The sequence below is a fragment of the Lathamus discolor genome, chromosome 5 (genome assembly GCF_037157495.1).
Source record: "Lathamus discolor isolate bLatDis1 chromosome 5, bLatDis1.hap1, whole genome shotgun sequence".
Lineage (NCBI taxonomy): Eukaryota > Metazoa > Chordata > Aves > Psittaciformes > Psittacidae > Lathamus > Lathamus discolor.
In genome coordinates, this window is record NC_088888.1 from 53,598,564 (window position 1) to 53,624,679 (window position 26,116).

The window sequence follows — 26,116 nt, forward strand, 5'->3', positions numbered from 1 at the left end:
GTATCATAGGTAAAACGAAAAAGGATTTGAATTGTAAATTGCAGCTTGCAGACTCTGAAATCTCACTGCAGAGTACTCTGGACAGTATGTTGAAGACCCTCGAGATACTTCCTTAACTGCCATTTGAAACCAGCACAAATAAATGAACAAAAGACAACAAACTACAATATCAGGGCTCATCTGACAAACGGATTAACAATATACAACTGCTGAAAACAATAAGGACATGTAAGGGAAGATTTTACTTTAATATTCAGGATGGCTCACCTGAAGCAGACTTTTTCATCTCTTTTCAACTGCCTTAGGGAAACACCATCTCTCTTTTTTAGAATGGTGAGATGGGACAGCTGTCTAGACACCGATGAAGAGCATGTGAATTTTGCTAGAAGAGATGAACTGAACAGAGCTCTCAGCAGAGAGAGAGAGGAACCAGATGGGCCTGTGAACTTTGAGCTTGACGTTTGCCACCAGGATCCAGAATACAAGTCCCCAGCTCCCCTGCCACATGGCCAGGTCAAACTGATCACCAGCTGGGAAGCAGGATGGAATGTAACAAATGCCATTCAGGTAATCTTTTACTTCCCCACTCATTACAACCACATTTGAAAAACCTGGTCATCATTTAGCCTGCTTTATTTTTCTTAACTGCACCATCATTTTCCAATATTCTAAAAGGTTTCTATAAATTTATCACTAACATATTTCAACCTTTCTGCACAAGATTTTGCTAATTTTGTGCAGAAAGATTCTGTTAGGCAAAATCTTGTGAAGAAAGATTAGCACTCTGGAAAAAAAAAAAGTTTCAAAGGGAAAACTTTTGAAGAGAAAAAGATAGATTTGTTAGCCAAAGTTTGAAAAAATATTTACACCAAGTGGAAATGAAATGGTGATGATGGCATCTGTTGTGGAAGTGCAGATGTTATCTTTAGTATATTTGAATGCAGTGATAGAGATGTTTGATAGAAATGTGAGGTAAATATCTAATAAAAAGATACTAAGATCCAGACTGACGTCAGATATATATTTACTGACATGTAAGTTAGGCTAGATTTAAATTGGAGCATGAAGCATGAGAAGTGTGATAATACTTGTCAATGTTAAATAGTCAGGTTGGAAAGACTGAAAGCATTTGGTCCCAGCATTCTATGTGGAGTTTTAGTATCTTTCTGTATCCTTAAATTTAGCACTAAACACTTCAGATTCTTTTTCTCACTTCTCATGATTCATTTCCTTAAATAATTCTATGATTACCACTAGCTTTCTGTCTGACATGGTAGAAAAAAGCAGTATCCCCAGACACATCTAGTCCCAGTAACCATTACTTAAACACTTTTGTCCTGGTTTCAGCCGTAACAGTTATTTTTTGTCCTTCCCAGTAGCTGATGCAGTGCTTTGTTTTAGCTTTAGTCTGAGAACAATGCTGATAACACACCGATGTTTTAGTTGTTGCAAAGTAATGCTTACCCTGATCAAGGACTTTTCAATCTCTCATGCTCTGCCAGTGAGGAGGGGCACAGGAAGCCAGGAGGGAGCAGAGACAGGACACCTGACCCAAACTAGCCAAAGGGGTATTTCCATACCACAGCATATCATGCTGAGTACATAAACTGGGGGAGGCACCCAGAAGGGACCTGTCACTGCTCAGGTTGGGCTGGATGTAGGTCAGCGAGTGGTGAGCAATTGTGTTGTGCATTACTTGGGTTTATTGGGGTTTTTTTCCATTTTGGTTTTATATTCTCTTCCCTTGTTATTTCCCTTATCATTGTTATTATTAGTAGTAGTACTATATTGTACTTGAGTAATTAAACTGTTCTTATCTCAACCTGTGGGGTTTACATTCTTTCGATTCTCCCCCCTATCCTGCCTGGAGGGGAATGTGTGTGAGTGAGTGGCTGTGTGGTGCTGAGTTACCAGCTGGGCTTAAACCACGACAACTTTTTATCCCACTTTAATTACAGAAAAATAACTTTTCCAGTGTCACATAAGTCTGTGATTATGCTGATGAACATTTGTTTATGTATGTAGTTCATCCCTCAGCTCTGCAAAAGAGGAGAAAAAAGACATATTTCTAACCCAGCTGTATTTTCAAACATGAGCTCCACCACATGAGAGCCAGTGCAATAACAGGGCACAGTAATATATCATACTCAGAAAGTGTTCAGCTGTGCATAAAAGCGTGAAGTCCTAAAATACCCCAACTACATTCTAGTAACACATTTTATCTTCAGTCTTTCTCAGCAGCATCTAGTCAGGACAGGAGTCTGGGATGAGAGCCCACTGTTGTTTCTCTGAGCTTTGCCTTTGATTTCACTGAAGCCAAGATTTCACTCTTGAAGTCAATTTTGTCAATATTTGCTGTATGACCTTTTGGCAAGTCACGTTCTCTCTCACCTATTGTTTTCCTTTCTGAAAAAAAAAAAAAAGTAATAATGCCTCTGTAAAAACATCAAAGTGCCTAAGAATTCCTGAATGTCATTATGTACACAATTCCTATTAATTATTAATATTATAGCTTCCAGTTAAAAGTAGATAGTAAAAACATAATCAAACATACATTTGACTTTTTAAAACCAGGACAAATTTAAGCTGAATTATCCAAACAGATCAGTAACTGCAGTCTTAGCAAAAATTGTCAGCATGCTGAGTGTTGCATACAGCTATTGGATCTCATTTGGTACAATATTTTAGAAATCAGCATTAAAAAAGCAGTTGGCTACAGCTTAGGAGTTTTTCTCCTACGGCAGGCTGAGGGCAGGAGCTGCAATTTCATTAACAATACAGCTGAAGTGTCCCAACAACACATTGTGAAACCAGGTACATATGTGAGTAAGCAAGTATGTGAATATGTACACATATGTACACATGTAAGTATTCTTCCTGTTTCCAAATACCATGGCATTTGGTTTAGGAACAAGGCTAGAGAGCAGAGAAAGGGAAAGGGAGAGGTGGGAGAGGAGGAGAGAGGAGAGAATATTGAATGGGCATCTGTCAGGAAAAAATAACAGTTTGAAGAAATTTCTATGAAAAGCTTTGAATAGAAAGTCAGAGTTGTGAACAGAATGATTAAAACGATCCAAACGGTCCTGACTGGTGAAGAGAATCTATGCTAAAATGGCAGTTGTTTTTGCCCTATCCAGCGGAAAAGGCAGAAGTGTTTTGCATGGCAATTAGAGGTAAACATTTCAGCAGAATTCTGAAGTGTTCTGTTATTCTGGTGAATACAATTAGTATAAAAGTGAGATTATATTGCAATCCAGATTTCTCATGAGAAAAAAAAAATTTTGGTCTCCGAAATTAAATACAAGGGTTTTCTTAGAGTATTTTAAATGCAAATATTTTCAAACAAACAGGTAGAGATTTTTATTTTGGTTTTAACTTCAACTGAAAATATATGCCTTTTTGGTGACAATGCTGTATGTGTAAATGATTGCTTCAGACATTTAAAGTTTCCAGGGAAGCATGCTTCATATTCCAGCACTGTACAGGCAAATGAAAAGCTGTATCCAGTTAATCTAGGTAAGGACAGAGACCATAAAGCTGAGTTTATTCAAAAGGGAGCATGAATGGCATCATCTGGCAGAGTGATGCAAGTTTCATTTGTTTGTATATAGCAGTAAAAGGCAAAACAAAAATCATGCTAGCTTGTAGAGTAGTGCTGGATAGATGAGCAAAACAACAGTCACAAAGGAAGAAGACAGTTAAATTCTAATGGCACAGCATTTCACAGTGGAATCAAAGGACAATAAAGTATTTATTTGCCAGCTACATGTAGGAGGATTGTTGCAAACAGAATGGAGAATGTTTGTGCAAGAAAAAGAAAGCAAAAGTAAAAGAAAAAGGCATTCAGTCTGGAGTATCAAGAAGGGGTAGAAGACAACAGAGAATGGAGAAAAAAAAGAGACAAATGGAAGAACTGAGATAATGGCAATAAGTGAAATATTCTTCAACTCAGCGTAACTGTAATTTGCACCATTGTGAGTCTATCTCCACATAGGTCTCAGGAGCACAAATAAGTTTAAAAGTGCAAAAACATCAGCCACTTTATCAGGCAGTTCCAAAGTGCTTTTGGTATTATGATGCATATATAATCTTTAAAATACAGTGTAATACGAGCATACATTTCTTCCCTGGATGCTTGGTAGAACATGACGTATCAAAGCATACTGAATGTGCATCTGACACCCAGCGTAGTCACATTTTGTCTCCTCTTTTTTATAGAGATAAGGTTTTACAAAATTAGAAATACCTATGGCAGAGGCAATTTTGTTGTTCCATGATCAGAATAGCACAATAGGGTGCTTGTCTATTGTGAATGCTTCTAGGAATAACAATAATGCCATTACTATTCCTAATAATTATTTTAAATTGTGTCAAATTATTCTTACAGTAGCGATTATAAATATGCTCATTATATTTATTTTCTGTATACTGTACATTAGTTTAGGAACGACTCAACAGTTCAATAATCACCATTTTTAAAACCAAAAGTGTATATCTGTATATACTTCATGGTGTACTGGATACGTTTCCATATTGGGTTCCAATTTGGCTCATTTTTATTTATGTAACTCTAAAAGATTCACTTGAGAATATCTCATAGTTAATATTTATTTTTCTATGATGTTTCCTCTGAGTGACCTGCCTTCAACTCTCTAATATAGATTGAATCTTTAGAGTCTTGAGTATCCGCAATTCCCAAAGATTTAAGTGGAAAACACAGTCATGTTGTGAAACAGAATTAGCAGATATGCCCCTGCAGATATAAAGGCAAACATATTTTTAAGGTGGCTAAGCACCCCTCCCATTAAGCTTTATTGACAAGGTATTTAAGCATTTTCTAAATATAAATATGTACACGCTTGTGTGCTTAGAAAGCAAAATGTTTTCTCCATCAGGTCATTAGATGTACAGCAATACAAATCTTCTCATCCTCAGCCTTAAATAGTTTAGTCACATTTAACTAAACAGACACTTAGATCTTGACTGCAGTACTTGATCTTAAGTATTTATTTTCCAGACTTGAGAACAAAGGTCAGTCCCTTCTGGTGCCCAGAGCAGTAAGTTCCTTGAATTATACATCGAAGCTAAAGTCATACGCTGAGCTAAATTGTAGAGACTAAAATGTCTGAAGGAAACAAACTTCTGCATTTCATGTCAAGAGGTGGTATTGAGAATTTAAGGGAGATGACCAATGCTAGTGTCTAACCTGAGACCAGTAAGTAATTCAAGTTTCCAAATGGAGCTAGTCCAAATAATGACAGCACAAGTAAAATTCCAATACTGTAGGACTACTGTGATGCACATAAAAGTGCCAATTAATATGATTTTAGTTGAAATGCACCTGCAGTACTGGCCAAATTTATTTTTCATATGTTTGCAACCACAAACCCACATAGCCACAACTGGAGACCCAAAAAAAGTCTAGAGCCTGGTGAGAGTCATCTAAACTCGGATCTGTTTTTCCTGTGATAGAATGCCGCCATTATGAGAAGCAGTTGATAAAAGATGTATTTTAGGGAAGAAAACTCTGTTGCTGATATGTATGGCTTGATTTTCTCTTTGGATTTTCTCTTGAAAAGAAAAGATTGCAGACATACATCACTACTACATATAACCTTTTATTTCAGCTCAGATTTCTTTAGTTTTGTGCACGTGTTCATATAGCACAGAAAAGGCTGCATACAGGATATATACTCTCTCTATTCCCAACCCTACTTTTTATCACAGAAGCTTTATATCAAAAATGTGTTATCCTGCAACAACGAAATTATATCTACTTCACAGAAATCTCTTTATTTGACACACAAGCACTGTGCAGTGGACTGATTTTGAGTTACAAAAGTAACTACCATTCCCATAAATCTCATTAGAGAATGCACTATATCTGTCTACTTTTCCCTTGGTCAGCTGCAGACACTAAAAATGTTATGAAGCCAGAACTCCTAAACATAGAGAGGTGGCTCATCTAAAATTTGTTTCTTGTTCCAGGAAGAGATATTTGGATTGTTCTCATGGGATTTAAGTTGCTCTTTTATAGGTTTTGCATTTTATGTTATTTGTCACATCATCTGGGCAATGAACAGATGGAGAGAGCATTGAATGGATTTACGTCAGCATATTCTACTGTAACAATTATGGAAATGTTAGGAGTGGCAAATCAGGTTTCCATAGCCCCTCTGTGTCAGATTTGCCAGAAAGCAGGAGCTGTGATATAACTACTTCACAAATTATTCCCTGGACATATAGACAGTGCCAGTATACGGACAATTAGTTCAGAGAGCACCATACTAGCTCCTGAAGCATCCCAGAAACAGGTACATGGGTTACACAAGTAATGGATCAAAATACTGCAGTTCTTGCAGCCTTCTAGGTGTTAAAATGACTTATTAAAAATCTTTAGAAGTTAAAGCAGTCTTTGGATTATGTTTACCCACACTATGGGCCCAAAATTTCCTAATAGATGAGTTGCAAGAGAGTTACAAGAGGACCCTGAAATATTTTAATAGGAAAATTTTAATCACATGTTTGAACATAAAAAAATAGGCTTTTGAACATAAAAAAGTTTTTGATCAATTTTTTTTTGTTCAAATATTTTGAACATAAAAAAAGGCCAACTACTATCAGCTTAACAGACACCCTGCTGAGTGACAGAGGTATTATTTACAGGTACATTAACATATATTTGCAAAAAGGGTGTGTCAGTTTGCATTTCTCCCATGACATATGTAAAATAAGTGGTATATGCGAGTAACACTTCAGAAACCTGAACACTGTGCATGGACAATCAGGGCACCTCTGCACCAAGTGGCCTTTTGGACCCTCCTCTGCCTGCTGGGCAGGTGGCTGCTTTCCGAGCTGCAGGAAGCAGCAGACCAGCGGACTGTTTGCTTGAGGGGCAGGAGCTGGGAGCTGCATACTGCATGGGTCTCACACTGGGGATCCTCCTGCTCTCTCCTTCCTGCCCTTCTCCTCTTGCCCCACAGTGAGAGGGATCTCCCCTACATCTGAGCTAGTCAGAGCAGGAACCACATGACAAGGTCCTTGTGGGGTTCTGTGGAGGAGCTGGGAGAAACCAGCTCAACTCTTCTTCTTAACAGCAGTGCTTTCTAGCCAGTAATAACATGAACCTTTGCACTGATTGGAGCTTGAGAGCTGCTTTGGCATGCTGACAAATTCAGCTTGCCAATAGATACCTTTTGTTGGGACATCAGTACGTCAGCTAAAGTACAGTTATATGCATGAAATGAAAGCACATCTTGACCCAAGAGCTTTAAACCCCGCCATTCTTCAAAGGCCAACTACTATCGCCTTAAAAGACACGCTGCTGTGTGACAGAGGTGTTATTCACAGGCACATTTACATATATTTGCAAAAAGGGTGTGTCAGTTTGCATTTCTCCCATGACACATATAAAATAAATGGTATATGCGAGTAACACGTTAGAAACCTGAACATTGTGCATCCGACTCCCAGACCTCTTTTTCTCTCATCATTAGGAAACCTTCAAACCATCCAGGAGATGGCCTGCCCTGGGGGTGTTTTGCTTAAAAAAACATTTTGTACTGGTAGGTAGATAACTACAAGGACACACATGCTACACCCCTATATTTGTATTTTTCATTGCAAGAATTTTTCATAAGGAAAAGTATTAATTAATACTCAAGGTCACGACCAGCTTCCTGTGCTCTATGCTGTTGTCCATAATGAGGAACAAAACAAATGCTGGTGGTCTCTCCTGAACTTCTGCCTTATGCCTTCCTCCCTGCAGTTATCACTTGCAGCAGACTCAGGCTCTGAGGGCTACTAGAGACACTGCTGATTGATGGACACCCCACCATTCACTGTCTGCAGCAGTGTGTAATGACAGCAAAGCGTGTTTTCCTGGGCCAACTCAAGTTCGCACCTTATTTGGATCCCCCTGGTGCCCACATAAAATATTGGTCTGTCTGTTCTGCAGTCAGTGGAAGCAGCTAAACAGAGCTTGACCTCCGTACAGAGTCTGCCCATATCAACCTTTCTTTACCATTTGTGAATATCTTTTGTCCTTGCTGTTATGCAGGCCTATCATCTAACATCATCTTTCAGTCAGGACTCTCTAAATTCTCACACTCAGACTATGTCCCGCTTCTGCCTATTTTTACTGTAAAACCTCACTAATATGTAGTCTGATTTTCCTACCCGTGAGCTTAAAAGTCCCATCTGAGCTCTAATAATTTCCCATCTAGGTCACACAAGCACATTCCTCCCTGACCTTGCGAAGCTCACCCCGTGCACACTCACCTGCAGTTCCATAGCTCATGTGTCCACCAGCTCTTGCAAGCACCACTTCAACCATCAAATCAAATATAAGCTACTAATCTATTTTTTGAACAATCTACCATTTAGCTTTCTGCATCTATCAACTCTGATCTCTGTTCTTCCCGCTATAATTACCATTGACAATTTGTTAAATATTTAAACAAGCATTCCTATGAACGTGTATGAAGATAATTTATTTGTACTCTTCTCAATCTTGTAGAAATTTTGCTGAAAATTTCACAGTTACAAGCTACGTTGAAACCACCATTTACTCTCTCTTGACTCAAGGTTTTCTTGACTCTGCTGTCTGCCTGTATTTGTTTCCTGTTACCGTAACTGTAGATTTTTAATTCTTTGGAGAAGAGACCATCTTTTTGTACTTTGCTTGCACAGTGCCCTATAGAATGGGATTCCAATCAAGGACTTACAGGAGCTCCAATAACGAAAACAATTTTGAAAGTAAGTCTCAAAATGTTTCTATTTTACAGAAACACTTTACAAAATGATTGTTCAAAGGTGGCCTGTGATACACCAGTTTGACATTTGATTCAATTTCCTTTCATTTTTTTTCTGTATAGAATGGATTCCTCTTGCTATTGAGACCCATTGTAGGGGCTGACCACAAGATAAACCAGCAGACAAATGCAAAAAAAGTAATTTTAGAATATTCAGCCATTAAAATGCTCATTCTATCTTAAAAATCCAGATGGTCAAGAAAGACAATGACATAACCATTATATCAAAGATAAATGGATAGTAGTGTTGTGAAAATTAGACACTTTGAAACAGTAAATGTTACCAAACAGGATCAAGTACCTGTCAGCTGCTTGAAAACAGTCATCACTTTATTCCATGAGAAAACTTAATGTGCTATCACTTGTTGCAGAACAAGGATCTCTGGCTCCCTCAGGTGAAAGGAATAGCTGGTGTACACTCCTGCTACACTAAAATAAATTAATCTACCATGTTCTTTTGTCTCATCAATCCCTGAGATCACTTTCAACAACCTGAATCAAAACAGATGGTATAATTTCTCCTTTTTTAATTCATGGCATGTCACATGGGATTTAAAAACACTATTATTAGTCAACTCTGAACTTCTATATCTGTTATATCTGCTTACTTTATTGTTGTGCTGCTATGTTTGACAGTTGTCTTTCAAAACGAAGCCCAAATTACCTATTATATTTATTTATCACCCTTCTCTGGCTGAGATAATTCGTACACTTGTGCCTCTGTATAGCACATACCATTAACCAGCTATCACTAATGGAAAATATTCTTCTTTAAAGTGTTCTTTGTGTCCCTATTCTTAAATTTATGAGGTGTGCAACCTCAGTAAATTTGCTTTAATAAACTGTATTTAGACATATAATTTCTCCCAAGGTAACATTCCTCCCAAGACATCAAGAACATAGTGACAGGCAGCAGAAAGTAAAGTATTTTGTCAGCATTCCTTTCTTGTTTTTTATAAACTTCCTCACTTCCATTTGCAAATTTTCAGACAGGATCTCATTTTTTTTTTTTTTTTTTTTTTATAAAAAGAAGGAGTGAGCCTTAGGTTTCATGAAGGAATAAAAGTTGACAGGCATCAAGGAAATAAAGCTCAATATCTGCAGCTGTATATGAGAATTCAGTGCTGAAAGTAAGGACATCTGAATTATTATAATATACTGATAGAATCAGAAATAGTAATGTTTCTGTAACAGATTTTCCAAATGATAAAGCTTCTTCCATAAAACTTGTAGATGGTTAATCTAGAGTTTACTTCCATGTGTGTAATTCCTGACAGCAGGAGATTCACTGAAATGGCATAAACTCTGAATGTGCAAATGGAGCTCTCTGAGAAAATTAAAAGCCCTAAACACTGATTACACATGGTACTGAAGATGATATATTATAACCCAGTTTTAGCACAGTAAGCTGTATAAAGCATTTTGCCCAAAAGCTATATAAAAAATATTGACTTCTATTTGTGTGTTCTCCCTCTTCTCCCCACACACACCATGTTTTTTGGAAGCCAATGTTTCTCTGTAATCTTGGCCAGTGGCACTAGTTTTGCCATATGTACAATATTGAGTTCACTAAATACCTAACAAAAAAAAAAATCAAATTTAATGTTTACTTCTTTAAAATGTAAACATAGGAGTCAGAAGAAACATTCACTTCAGCTCATATACACATACTCTGCTATCCATTTCGATTTCTCTCAGTCCGTTTCTTTAACTGACACAAATAACGGCATCAATAGATTATCTTTTGTAGGTCCCTAGAGCAAGCAGGTTTTTTGGTTGTTTTATGTTATTAATAGCAATGGTAGCTTCAGCCTTTGCCTTTACTGTACATGGGTATTTCCATGTAGAGTGGTTTTTACTGCTGTTTTCCCCTCTAAAAACATGTTTGATCCAGGCTAGTTTAGTTCCTCCCTGATATACAGGGCTTTTTTTTTTTTCTGTTTTAAAACCCATTGTAGTTTGATTATTTCACACTAAATCTGGGTGTCTCAGAACCTACTGAGGCTTGGAAAAATGTAAATCTGGGCATAAGAATGTGATGTTAGATAGTTTTATAAAAAAAGTTATCTTCTTTATAAAAAGTGATCTTATTTTGTTGCTTATAGTGACTGTTAATTCTCTCATTCTAGTGTTTGTATTTTACTTAGAAGTTGGCACTGGGATCAATTCTATCTCACCACATTTTAAAGCCGTTCCCTTGTCTCGCTGTCTGCATGATTTCTGCAAATCCAAATGACATCTCCTCAGCCACCTTCCCTTAAGGGTTTTAAAACTCTTCTTCTAAGATTTAATTGGGATCTGGAGTTTAAAATGAATTCTCCACTCCTGCTCTTGTTGCTTCTGCTTGCCTGCTGACTTTTTTCACTTTTGCTGGGAAGCCAGCTGCTCTCAGAGCTCTTCCTTTTGTACTTTTGTTTGTTGTCATCTCAAGTTAAAAATAAAATACCTGAAGAAAACTGTAGGCTTCCCTCTGCTGCTTGGATGGGATTTGAGAAGCTCTTTACTGTCTCCTAAATTGTGAGCAGCTGCCATTCCACCCCTGAATATTTCCTTTCCCAATCAGAAAGGATAATCATCTGCATAATGCATACTTTCCCTCTAGCTTTCTACTTATGCCTATAGTTAGATATTTCTGAAATCTTATTATTTTTCCTCAAAGACTCTTGCTCATCGTATTCTCCTTCCCCTTGGTTCTACCTCATATATTTCACAGCCTGATATTATAGTATTCTCCAGTTTACCTGGTGACATCTTTTCCCCCTGTTCCTGGCTCCCCTGGTACAGTCACGTTACCAGGTTACCCAACTTGCTGCTCTTCCTTTGCTTTTCCAGGGCACCTCACAATCTCACAGCCTTCATAAAGGAATTCATCTGACTCTACAGATGACATAGAGTGATAGACATGTCTAATGAAGATTCACAAATCCTAAAATAAATGCCCTATACAGCAGGAATGAATAGTCCTCCAGGGATCCCTGTTTCTACCCATCATTTCCAGTAACTGCTTTTCCAGATGTAGCAGATTAGCTTTACTTTTTGCTGTATTTAGATAGGTGAAGTTAAGAATCCCATTCCTAATAAGCATGCACCGAAGCAAGGTAGATTGGTCATGTATGTCTTTTCTGTTACTGTGTGTACTCATTCATTAAATGTTTGGTATAAATAGAAAAAGTTTAGTGAGATTAATCCCATTCATAGGTGTTAAGAATTGATCATTTCCCTGGGTACAAGACAGCAAAACAAGGAGTCACTTTGGTAACTTTAGTAGTAGTCATTGAGTTTTCACCTAAAAAACATTCATTTCACCTCATGAATAAATCAGGATTTGGCCTAAAAATCTGAACGTGAGAAATGAAAATTGTTAGAAGAAAGGAACAGAAAATAGATGCAGTCTTAAAATACATTTCTCAAACACGAAATCACTACAGCTCGCAACACTGAAGTATGAACAAAGGAGAGATCCAATAGAGCTGAGGAGTTTTCCCTGCACTGTTAGAATGGATCAGGTTAAAAAAAAAATTAAACTATTTTAAAAATGCACAAACTTTTACAGCAATCACTAAACTGGCTTTGTTTTAATAATTAAATAAGCAGGTTTCTCTTTATTCATGAAGATAGATTTTTGTATTTAAAAATTAAGAATAATCAAGGTCCCCAGTTTGTTAGTCCAGAGATCCTCGGCTGTTTTTTCCAGACAGCATCCTGTCTCGAAGTCTTTCCAGTGTGGCTGCAGACCAATAAAATACGTTTTAAAAAAGGAGGAAAAGAAAAAGAAAAAAAATATAAATAAAATAATAAAAAAACCACCAAACCAGAACACCAAAACAAATGAAACCAAAACCCACAGAAAAGGAATATGACTTCATAATTCCAGTACTTCTGTTTGTGGGCCAGTAGAGGTCAAGAATCTCTGCATCACAGGCTGTGCAAACAGAATGAGAGATACCTCCTCAAGTAATAATACTTCAAGTATTTTACATCTAGAGACCTCAAAAAGGCATCTTCAACATGCATTTTATATGCCATATGCTTGGTTTCACAATACATAACTGTATACTACATTCACAATTTATTTTTTGTTAAAGAAGAGCTTAAATATCTTTGGTTTTATGCTCATTACTCAGGGAATGTCAGAAAACACAGTCACATTTCTGATCTTCAGTTTTTCTCTTTATTATACATATTTGGGAATGTTTGTCTCATCTACTTAAAATTAGGGTAATTATTTTACTTTGTTGAATTTAAGAATGGTGTGATCTTTAATGACATTGTAGGAGACACCTCCATTATGGGAATTCATTTGCTACCTCAACTTCATCTTTATCTGTGCATGTTGAAATATCAGCCATAAAAATCAGTTGCTGCATCTTTTATCCTAAGGGCAGAAGCCTCCAGGGGTGCCACTGAAGTTTAACTCAGGTTAAGAGAGGAAAGACGGTAGAGATTTGCTGTCTATACCCATCCTAATTGTAAGACAGCATCTCTTCTCACGTGTTTCAGAAGAATATACTGTGGTACTCAGTATCGGTTTACTGATTCCTAGAGATCAAAAAAGAAAAATAGTATACCACTATTTATGTGTTTCATCCAGGCTATTAACTGTATTCTCTCCAGGCAGTGCTCTAAAACAAATTTCCCTTTTATATGATGTGCTCTGGGAGCCATTATTGCTTGAGGAAAAGTCCACCTAAAATCAGTGTCTGGGTCTGTGCTGAGAATGGAACAAGATAATATTAGCCAGGGGAGGATTCAGTCACCTTTTATTCAGCATGTAGTCATGACAAATCCTGTGCCAGTTTTCAGAAAATATAACGTAGCTTCCAGAAGATGTAACCTGTCTTCTTTTTCACCTCTCAGGGGTGCATAAGGTTTGTTCCAGGACAAAGTTCTTTGTAATATGGGTTTGGGTTTTTTATCAATTTCCTTTTCAGCCTTACTTGTCAAAAGTAACAAGAATTGTGGCTTGTCCCACATAGGCAGCATTCAAGAAAAACTCCTAACAAGCTAAATGCTTTCTTCCAGCCAGAAGGTTTGAACTTTCTATGCACTTCAACTCTTCCTTTTGTTATGTCAGCTCACACTCAAATGCAGTTCTTTGGCTTGCCACTGCTTTGCTTCTAGTCTCTCAAAGTTCCCTTTCTCCCTCCCCTCAAGGTATTTGACCACATTTTCATGGAAACTCACTTGGATGTGGCTGTACTGGATGTTTTGAGTTCCTGCCTGCCTTCAGGTGAAAACCTGAGAATGTGTGATGAGCTATAATGTGAGAAATAAGCAGCCAGTGAGTCCATGTTGCTTACCATTATAGCTTTCAAAATGTTTGGTTTACTTCAGACTGTCTTACTTTTTTTATCTATTTTTTCTCTCAGCTACATAACACATAATAAAAGCCCTCATTCTTTCACCAAAGCCTGCTTTCTCCTCTGGGACCAAGCAAAATACGTTTTCTTGAAAGGCAATTTGCTTGGGAGATTTACTTTGTGTGATTTAGTGCATTATTGCAGACAGCTCTGAATTTATGCAAACTAACATTTTCCATCAAACCATGCAGAATTAAGTATCAAGCATATTATTTTGGGTTTAGAACAAATATTTAAACCAATAGAAAAGCCAACAGGATCAGCTGTCACACTCCATGGAGCAATTCCTTTTTTGCTGAGATAATTTCTTTCCTCTGTTCCCTTTCCTGATCTGTAGGAGATTTTTAAGACTAATCTGGTCACTAAAAGGAGAACAAAATGAGTGGCTTCTGTCAGTCAAATGGACACATTCATTTTCCAGAGCAGCCCATGCAACTTCTTTACTTGCTTATCTTATCACAACATCTCCTGAGCAGTCTATCTGTTGTATGATCTGCTTATGGGACTGGAAGGATTGACATAAAAACACTTTAAAAGTTTCTTTTGGTATACAAGGTGATTGCAGGCATTAATCACAGAATAAATTTCTTAGCCACTTTCCTCCCTGCAGCTAAACCAGGTTGGCATTGGCAGAGAGAAAGAATAAGAAAAATCATGAAAAACAAGATTGCTGGGGTCTAATCCAGCCATCCCTGAAGTTAAAGGAAGAGTTTTCACTGACATTGAAAGAGACATTCAAAGAGATCAATCTGCTGCTAAGGTCATACAGGCCATGGGCAATATTTGAAGTTTTCCACAGAACAATTTGTAGTATTTTTGAATTCAGACTCAGCTGAGCTGTGAAAAAAAACATGAAGCAAGTGGGAAAGCAGATGAATTCTTTTCCTGGTTGCTGCAGAGCAGTGCCAGGAGTTTGGGTAGCCATCTAGGGAACCAGAAATTCTCACTGCTCAGAAGAAATAGGATATAACTGATATTGCAAGTACATGGTGGGGTGATTTACATGACTGGAAATTAATAATAATTAGTTGAAGCAGGTTTACAGAAAAAGAGTACATAGAAGTGAGGGTGGCACTCTATGTTAGAGAGATGTTTATCTGAGTTTGAGCTATTGTCAACGAGAAAAAATTGCATTTTTCTTGTTGACTTCAGTTTTAAAGACCTATACTGGATGTTGTGTTCAGTCTGTAGTAAAACATCATTAGAGTTTCTAAAAATTATAGATGATAATTATCTAACACAAAAGGTATTAAACCTAGCATAAAGTAGTCCTATTCTGAGCCTCGCTGCATTGAATGAAGATGACCAGACCAGTGGATCTAATTACATTCGTTATGAGAAAACAGAGGTCAATAATATATACACTTTGCACTTCAAAAAGAGTGAGTTTTACAAACCAGGAAAAAATTATGAGAGATAATTGTTTAGGAAGAATAAATACAGACAGCCAATTGTGAAAGTAATTTGAAAGTTGTTTAACAAGAATTTATGAGATGTCCAGAAGCCACATCTCATAATTAAGAAATAGTATGCCTGTGTGCTACAGGCCCTCCTACTTCAGGTGTAAAATGAATATATCAATTAAAATAAATTTTAAAAAATGACAAAAGGGAGAAAAAGAGGGTGAGAGTAAAAATTGTAAATTATAAATTATGAAGCATAGCAAAGAGCTAAAGGAACCAAAAGACACTAGGGAAAAAGACATATCTCGCAGGGACTAAGACAGTAAGAAAACAATTTTTAGGCATTAGAGAAAAAAGAAAAAAACAACTAGGTATGGTTAGTGTAAAAATTTGAAACAGAAATACTAATAGTTGTATAAATTAAATATGAATGGAAGAGTGTTCCTCTATATGTGTCTGTTTATACTTGTCTAAAAACACTAGGAGAAACAGCAGAATAAAGTTGAAAGGGAAAGTATGTATTACCTGCTACAGAGCACCATGTATGTGATTTCTTTCAGACGGGAAGGTGGAAAAACTGACCTGTAGATAAGTGTTATGGGAATGAAGTAGAGGACAGTATCTGTAATACATGCTGGTAAGAAAAGCAACAGTGTTGTGAAACTCAGGTATTTTGCCTAATATTTATGAGGGATGAGAAAAGATACGAGAAAAAAGATCCAAACCTGAATCCATTCCAGAAGACTATAGAAGGCAAATCCAAAATCCTTTGGTCATCACTAGTCAAGGTGAACAACACAGACATGGTGAGCCCTTGACTGCCAACATGCCTGGTCCTCCTTGGTGCATATAAGTGATTCTCACCAAGCCACTTGGACATACACCGCAGTGCTGTTGAGTATGTGGATGTGAGAGTGGGAAAAAATCAGATTTTCTAATGTAAGATCACCTTCCACTTTTCTAATATCTCTCACTGAATTTTGCTACACTTATTTCCTACATTATCAGTAGAAGGATTTAAAATTGTCCTTAGCTCTGAAAAAAAGGTGCAACTTCATAAGTAGTCTCTGTAGAAAATCAGGAGGATGTGCTTTTAGTACAGGAGAGCAATAGGTAATTTTTTAATTTTTCACGATGCAAATCATGCTATTCTGCAGAAGACATTTAAAAGTTAACTACAATACATTGTGTACGTATTCTCTTGCCCAGGAAAACAAACAGGCATATCTGACAGGAAATTTGTCTCAGCTGTGCTAAAAACCTATCTTAACATAGGCGTGAAATGTAAATTGAGGTGCCTATTTTTTCCAAGCTTGAACTTGGAGAATTAACTACTGGATAACTACAGTTACTATTTAAAATGGATGTTAAAATTTATCTCATTAATATTTTGAGAGCAGAATGCCCAGAAAGTTTGCATTTGTGAGGTGTAACAAAAGATATATCTGACCCAATAATACTCTCATTCAATCATTATTACACGTGGAAAATTCAGAAGATTGTGGATATCATTACAATATTTTAAAAGCCAGTTCAATCCTAACTAGTGAAACTCGGCAACAATCCCGAGAAAAAGAATGCGATTGTTAATACAGACTTTAATTGACACAGAATAAAAAGTTAGGACTATAATTCATGCGAATCATTATGGGTTTGGAGAAAGTCCTTATAATTCTTAGGAAACACACTTGACATAATTCTTTGATGAGATTGTAATATAGAGAGTGAAAGATTATATATTTAAGCTTTTTAAATGAATTTTGACACATTACTATTCAACATTCTGATTTTAAAATAGTGTAACAATAGAATACATCTTAAATGGATTATCAACTGCCTAAATTACAGATCCCCAAAAAGTAACTGTCAACATGTATTTATTGTCAAAAGAATTAGTTTCTACTAAGGTTAGCAGGTTATCTAGTAGAATAATTGGCATCTGGTCCAGTGTTATTCAATGTAGTCAATAGTCACCTGGAAGAAGATAGATACAAAATCAGCATTGATCACAGGGATGTCTGAGAAGGGAAAAACACCATGGAGGTCAGTAAGCAAGTAGTTATGTTATCGTGACATAGGATTAAGGGATTTGCTGTATTTTTTATCTAGTGATGATAAAGTTGTATCTTCACATAAATACTACACCAACACAGACCTGCAACAGTTCAAGAAAATTATTTATTTTAAATTATAAAAAATGCTAAATAACAAAATTATTTTGTGGAAGTGTACTGTGAAGCAGGGTTCTTGAATTTATCTCCCTACTCTTCCAAGAAGATACATGAAGGAGGATTTCTGGTATAGTTTATATGCTTAACCCATATTCATGTAGGGAATCTAATACAGAGTTGGGAAAACAGTTAGGCTTAAAGGAACTGTTCCAGTAGAGTAACTACAGATGGTGAGAAAAGCAATCAGCTAATTCAGCAGTCTGGCATATTAGCATGTGTTCTGCATATAGGAGAGCTGTACTAACTGAATAATTTTCAGTTAAATTCTTCTTAATTTCTTATTTTCCCATCTGAGCAAGTCTTAAGGTGAAATGTGTTTTTGGATATTTTTTTTTTTTAGCATTGCTTTTCACGTAATTTTATTTCATTGTCTTTTGGAATGTCTCAGCTCTGACTATGATTTGATCTTTATTTTTTAATTACCTTTCAATCTGCTTTGTTTTCCAAAGTCTCATATTACAGGTTAAAACAGCCTATAAATGAAGCTTTTTACCTGGTACGAAGAAGTCTTAAAACTGAACATTATGGAATGTTTATATCATCTCAGAGTGTTTGGAAGTGCTTATTCATGCATTTTTCTAAGCATATTTTATTCCCTGGGGAGGTGCTTGCCCTGAGATAAAGTAGTGTCGAAGACTGATGTTATGGCAGAAGACCCACTTTTTGCATTGTACACTAATCCAGTTATCCAGTGTTTTTAAACAGGCAGCCAGCCTTGCTAATGTGGGAAACACTCCCACGTAGTTCAAATATTACAGTCAAACCATTAACAAATGCCAAAATGTTTTAATGTGCAGATGTAATTTTGAAATCCTGATCTTCTTGCTTTTTGTTGTAGGTGGATTGGTAATTTCTGGTGGTAGCTGCTGTACCTTGTGGTTTCTGCTTGGGGGTATTTTGACAAGGATAATAAATAGCTTCTAGGTGAGACTGACCTTTCCTTACACACCCTTTCTGCTGTTGTCCTTAACATTTCTTCAAAGACTGGTCACCACTTTAGCCCTCAGCCCTTTCTTCTTTCTAGGCCCAGCTGCCTATGGTGAAGACTACTCTGGATGTTTGACAAGCACCTCCACCCAGGCACATGTATTCACTCATTGACAAAGAATAGTCTGCTTCCATCCTTAGTCTAGAGATAAAATACTCATGTCTTGCAAATGTCTTGGAAGACAAAGGAAGATGCAGCCTGCTGGGCAAGCCTCCGGGTTCCTCCTTATATGTGGATGGATGGGGTGGTGGCAAATAACACACTTCTCAAGCTGAGCTGTGATAAAGGACTGTTTAAAAAAATCCCCTGTAGCCAACTGTGTGATTGCTATTTTCCCATGCTGGTCTTTTTGTAAACAGACGTCGTGGTTTAAGCCCAGCTGGCAACACAGAACCACGCAGCCACTCACTCACTCCCTGGCTACTTCCGCCCCTGCTCCCAAAGGGATAGGGAGGAGAATTGAAAGAATGTAACTCCCACGGGTTGAGATAAGAACAGTCCAGTAGCTAAGGTATAACACAAACCACTGCTGCTACCACCAATAATAATAATGATAACGGAAATAACAAGGGAAGAAAATACAATCACTCACCACCCACCAACCGATACCCAGCCCGACCCGAGCAGTGATCTAGCCCTTCCTGGTAACTCCCCCAGTTTATGCAGTGGGCATGACGTGCTGTGGTACAGAATACCTGTTTGGTTAGTTTGGGTCAGGTGTCCTGTCTCTGCTTCCTCCCGGCTTCCCCTCCTCCCCAGCAAAGCATGAGACCGAGAAAGTCCTTGTTTGTAGTAAGCATTACTTAACAACAACTAAAAACATTGGTGTTATCAGGGTTGTTTCCAGGCTGAAAGTCAAAAACACAGCACTGCACCAGCTACTAAGAAGGAGAAAAATGACTGTTACTGCTGAACCCAGGGCAACAGATCATCTGTAAACAGTGTATTTAGAGCTGACATATTTGACTTTGCACTAGAATGGTTAGAAATAAAACCACTCAGACAGCAGCAGCTCCTATACAGAACACTAAGAGCTGTGAGACAATTTAAGAAACAGTTCCTTTTGCTGCTCATTTTTAATTGATGCCTCACAGCTAAGGCTGTCTGTGCCACAATTTGGACATGAGAATACATGATCAGAAGACTCAATAAGAGCAAGTGCTGCAGACAGGCTGGACCAAATAGTGCATTTGCAAATGGTGGAAGAATTACCGGTGTCATTCTTCCACTAGGAAAGAACTGGTGAAATTTTTACTTGCTCTGTCTACATTCTCTATACAGTCACTTCTCATGAGAGGGGCACAAATGCTACCTTCAGCAGCGTCTGTGAAAGGATTTCTTTATGGAGGACAAATTTTCCATAGATAAATTAATTTAAGCAATGTTCTATGGTTGCCGAGCAGCTTTAAACCATAGAACACAGCTTGATGCCTGCATTGTGTCATATTAACAGCAAAATAAGTGCATATTAAAGATAATTTTTTCTTTGAAACTATACTACTTAAATTTGGTGATGTTCAGGAAATAATCCTAACAGAAAGTATTGCTTCTGGAAAGATAAGAAAAGAAGATCAAATCCCAAATGTGTTTTGAAATCTGACAAAGGGTCTTTTGTTCTCTGAGTTGTGATGGCCATCTCTAACTTTTGGCTATTTGTAGAAATCTGATAACATGCTAATACATGAAACCTTTTTTTTTTTTTTCTTTTTTTTCCCCCTTTTTTTTTTAGTATAAAAAGAACTTTTCTGGCAAGGCAGGAAAAGCACTGTAATTTCATCACTACATACATGGCGTATTCAGAGCTTTACCATTTCTCTCTACTAACCACTCTCTGTATCCAAAAAAGCTTCAAAACCAGTTACGTCCACAGTATTCGGTATCTATTTTTAACTGAAAGCTGAAGTTTACAAACTCTGGGAAAATTGTGTCAAATACATTAGCTGAAAAGAAACACTACAATTTTTGTAGAATGGTTCAATTTAGAAATTCTAAACTAAACTTTGAAATTGGCAATCACTGATCCATAATTTTAAGAAAGAAAATATACAGTGCAAAAATGGGTTTGTTTGATAAGGTCTGAATTCAGGAGACAGGAAAAAAAAACTCTCAAACCAGCCCCAAAAAACCCACCTCTATCATCCTGTAGCCTGTGTTAGGTACCAAATAAAATTATACGATATAAACAACACTAAGGAAATGTTAGAGGTTAGAATTATGTTATGATTAAACTGAAAATTAAGCATGAAAAAGCAGACACCTGTGGGGGGGACTGTAAATGACCGTCTGTGATATTCTCTCTGGAAGACTTATGCTTTAATTTAGGTTGAGGGTAGTCTTATAATCATTAATAGACTAAATTCAGCAGGGAAGTAAGCCACTGTATAGGTAAGGCCTATGCTGACACTTAGCTGCGGTTTGATTATACAGTGACCCTTTGGGTCAAGAGATACCGTTTGAACTCCTAAATGCAGGTTAAGGGGAAAAATAATAATGCTGTGAGTACGGAACAAATAACATAAGCTTGTTACAACTTGCAAGAAATTGAGAGAACATCACTGTTCTTATCTTAATATGGAAGATTACTCTGTGGCTTTCATCTTCCTGATTCTTTCACAGACTTGTTTTATTTGTGATGCTTTTAAACTCGGTCTGTTATGTAAATGTTTTCCAAAGAATGTTTTCATAGGAAATAAATCATGTTCTGTTCTTTAAGTCAGTCAGTGAAAGTTGTGATTAAAAATGGCATGATATCAAAAGCTACTGCCACATGTATGCTACCTGCAGTCTGGATACAGCCAGTTATCTTGTCTTTTTAACTAAGTAGATTGTTAGATGGCAGAAAGGTTGAATTTTGAACACTTCTGTGAAGTTCATGTCAAAAAAAATGCGAATTACACTGCAAGCTAATTGCATCATGAGACCTTCATTGGAATGGACCTAAGCAGTTGGAGTGGGGAGATTTGGGTGATTCAAGCTATGTAGGTAAACATCCCAGCTCCTAAATGAAATGGCACCTGTGACTGTGACCTGCTAGAAAAGCATTTCTGTAAATGAAGTCTTTGAAAACAACCAAAAAGAGATCTAATCAATATCTTCATTATTATATCGGTAATAATAACTGAGGTACTTGGTTTCGGTACATAAAGGCATAGACTTTTTGATCAAAATATACTAGGGCATGTATTTAGTATGATTCTTCCAGTTCTAATTAAGCTGAAAGCTGAAGATATCTGCATCTAGAGTGAAGCCTGGATGAAACAGGCAACGCTGCTCATTCATGTGATGGGCACTCCATTTTTCTCACTGACTTCAAGAAAAAAATACTGTTTTAATTTAAGGATTTCTGATCTTTCTTTTCTGACTGATGCTCATCTCACAATCTGCCTGAAAAGCACTCTATTCTGTGGCTGGGAGAATAGTGTAATACTTTGTACACATCAATGATTATCTAGTGTTTGAAAAATTGCTTCTTTTCAGAGCTCTCCTTATGGGTCAGGCCTGGGATTCCTTGTATCACTTAGAAGTGGGGTGCTAGCTATAAATCCTACAAAGGTAAGACAAACACCTTCCTTCTTGATGAGCTCCAGCAGAGCTGGGCTCCTAGACTGGCCTCACAGAAACTGTCTGCTAGATAGAAAACCTGTGGGAGATGAAAGAAAACACCAAAGACAGAAGCATGCCTGAAACACTTGTTTGCCACACAGCCTTATGTCCAACATTGTGGATGGAAAATTCTGCAATGAAGATTTAGACCATTAAACTCACCTGCTTGGGCTCCTGAAAGAAGTCAGTGGCACTACCCACTCAGGAATTTGGAGAAGAGGTTTGTTGCCCCTTCTGTGAGGCGGCCTGTTTCTGTCCAGGATTCTTGAGTTTTGCAGAGGAGATGGGGTTGCTCAGGTTTGGTCAGAAAAAAGATAGAGTTTGGATGGATTTGATCAGATCAAGTCATCTGTCAGGCTGGAATAGCAAACATGAGCACAAATGCTCATATTTCATCATGTCATCGGTGCTGTAAGAAATACTGAGGTTAAAATATCTCTAGAACTGGTTAACTGTATTTTGTTTCCACCCTACCTTTCTTGAGTCACCAAGAACAAAACATAATCTGACCAGTCTTATTAATTTGTATTGCTTAATTTCAGTTCTGTAACACAAAAAGAGAAATGTCACAGAAGCATCTTTCTTAAATTAGTTCCTTTTTTTGAATAGCTATTGTTCAAGAGTTTTGTTGGTCTTGTGCTGATGGAAATGAAACCACATAAAAGTGTCATTTGTCCTTAAATATGGAGAAGAAAGCAAGGAAAAAAAAAAACAACAAAGAAATACACAGTGTTCTGTGAAACTGCCACTGCTTTTTTTACTGGATAAAACAAGTATAATCCTGTTTCTTTCAGAAATTGTTTAGTGAAAATTATGCCTGTATGTTTTATATGTACTTTTAAACACCTAGATAAGTTTTCACAGTCCAGAATCTCAGCTGTGAGAAGAATCACCTTAGTAACCTCAGTAATGTACTTAACAAGGGCAAAGGCTGCATGCGGCATACAGAAACCGCAGAGGAAACACAAGTTAACTGTGATGTCATTCTAGTGCCAATTTTTTTCCAGAGGTCTGTTAAAAATTTTTAGACAGAAGACAACTGTCATTACTGGATTTATCAACAGTGCTGTTGTAGTTTAACTCCAGCCAGCAACTAAGTACTATGCAGCCGCTCACTCCTCCCCCCTCAGTAGGATGGGGAGGAGAATGGGAAAAAGATAAAACCCATGGATCAGGATAAGAACAGTTTAATCATAATGATAATAACAACAACAATAACAACAATAATATAGGAAAAAGAGAGAACGAGGAACAAAATTCAGGGAACACAAGTGATGCACTATACAGTTACCACCCACTGACTGATAACCATCCTATTCCCAAACAGCAATTGGAGGCTTCTGGCCAACTGCCCCCAGTTTATATACTGGGCATCATGTGCTGTGGTATGGAATATCCCTGTGGCTAGTTTGGGTCAGGTGTCCTGTCTCTGCTTCCTCCCAGCTTCCTGTGCCCCTCCTCACTGACAGAGCATGAGAGATTGAAAAGTCCTTGATCAGAGTAAGCGCCACTTAGCAACAGCTAAAACATCAGTGTGTTACCAGCATTGTTCTCAGACTAAATCCAAAACACAGCTCCGCACCAGCTACTAAGAAGAAAACTATATCTATCCCTGTTGAAACCAGGACAAGTACTATTTTTGATTTGAATGAAACTTGTACAAGTGCTGCTACAGTTGCTTAATTTTATGGATATTGAACCTGTTTCACTAATATGCATGTTGACTGGATAACTGCCTATGAACCTTCTAAATTGTGCTTCTAATCACACCAGTGTTAAATATTAACTAGGAATCTAACTATATCATTCAGCCACATTCTCTTTTTCTTAGCTTATCATTATATGTGTGTTTATAGGAACAGTCCTTTTTTCTGATAATTTCATTTATCATAAATAAACACATTTCTTATGATTGTTACTTACTTAGCTGAAAGTAGCAGTACTTCCAGCATGCAGTTAGGTAAAAGCAATGTTCAATGGAGGTCAGGTTTGGGAGTGCGCCTTCTAGGAAACCTTCTGCTTCAGAGATTTTGTGATATCTTTTCTTTTTCTTCTTCAGGGAATATTTGTCCTAGGATTGCCGTATGCTCTTCTCCACAGTGGCTACAGTGGCCTGTTTCTTATTATCTTGGCTGCAGCACTATGCTGTTACACAGGCAAGATTCTAATCGCTTGCCTGTATGAAGAAAATGAAGATGGGCAACTGATAAGAGTGAGAGACACATATGAAGATATTGCAAATGCCTGCTGCAAAAGGCTACCTCCCAAACTAGGTGGCATAGTTGTTAACGTGACCCAGGTGATGGAACTGATCATGACATGTATTTTGTATCTGGTTGTTAGTGCAAACTTGCTGTCATATAGTTTTCCACATGTACCAGTGACTGAGAAAACTTGGTCTGTAATTGCATTTGTTACACTGTTGCCTTGTGTGTTTATCAAAACTCTCAAAATTGTTTCGAAACTCAGCCAGCTTTGCTCCCTGGTCCATTTCATTATAATACTTGTAGTGATGACTTACTGTCTCACACAAATACATCAGTGGTCCTGGGGAAAATTCAGACTCTCGATTGAGTTTGAGGACTTCCTGGTCTCTGTAGGGGTGATCATTTTCAGTTACACTTCACAAATATTTCTTCCCACACTTGAAGGTAACATGAAAAACCCAGGGGAATTTAGTTGTATGCTGAATTGGACTCACTTTTTTGCTTGTGTCATGAAAACAACCTTTGCACTGACAGCATTCTTGACCTGGGGTGAAGAGACAAAGGAAATTATTACTGACAACCTGCCGTCATTTCTTGAAACCCTAGTGAATTTGTGTCTCTTAGCCAAGGCTCTTCTTTCTTACCCTTTGCCCTTTTTTGCAGCCACAGAAATTGTGTATGCTTGTATTTCTAGAGAAAACCATTCCAAATACAGATCTCTACTATTTTCTCTGGGTGTAAGAGGCTCATTTCTCCTGTCAACTCTGCTGATGGCCATGTTCGTACCACATTTTGCAGTGTTGATGGGTTTAACAGGCAGTGTAACAGGTGCTGCTATGACTTTTCTTCTTCCTTCCCTCTTCCATTTAAAACTTAAATGGAAAAAACTATCCTTCTTAGAGAAATGTGCAGATATCTCTGTTTTCACTTTGGGTTTCCTTTGTAGCCTTGCAGGCATAGTTTGCTCAATAAAAAGGCTGCTCGAAGTGTTTGGAGGAGTGTAAAAAGATTTCCAGAAATCCAAATAAGGCCCAAATCTTGTAAATGCTTTTACTCTTTTAGTCAGTATATAAGTTATTTTGTCACTAGGCAAAAATAAGTATATGTTTAAATGTTTGCCTCATCCATGTTTTAACTGTGTAAGTATGTGGCTCAAAGCAAATTGGAAAATAACCTTCACAGCCAAAAAGTACAAAATTGCCCCTATCTAAAATACTTAGAGGAAAAAAAGTTTTGAAGTGGTTTATCATGAAAATAGTTTTAAACTAATCCTATATGGTTTTGTTCATACATGACATGCCATTCTAAAATGGTTGCTGTAAATGATCCCACCAATTTAACCAGAATTTCTCACAGGTTCAGTTGCAAAGCTATCAAATCTAGATATGATAGAGTATGATAGTATGATAGAGTTTGTGAGAGCTATCATTGCAAACGGATGAGGTATGACTTCATATTATTGGCAGAATATAATTCAAAGTGTGAAGAAAATAAATCAGTGAATTCAATTT

General features: G+C 37.3%; 1 protein-coding gene across 1 annotated transcript; it reads left to right on the forward strand.

Moving 5' to 3' along the window:
• The first annotated feature begins 330 nt into the window (after positions 1-330).
• On the forward strand, positions 331-25,609 carry LOC136015947 (vesicular inhibitory amino acid transporter-like). The gene is made up of 2 exons (XM_065682599.1): positions 331-567; positions 24,458-25,609. Exons 1-2 carry the CDS (start codon positions 331-333, stop codon positions 25,607-25,609), a joined length of 1,389 nt encoding a protein of 462 aa, XP_065538671.1.
• Positions 25,610-26,116: the final 507 nt, after the last annotated feature.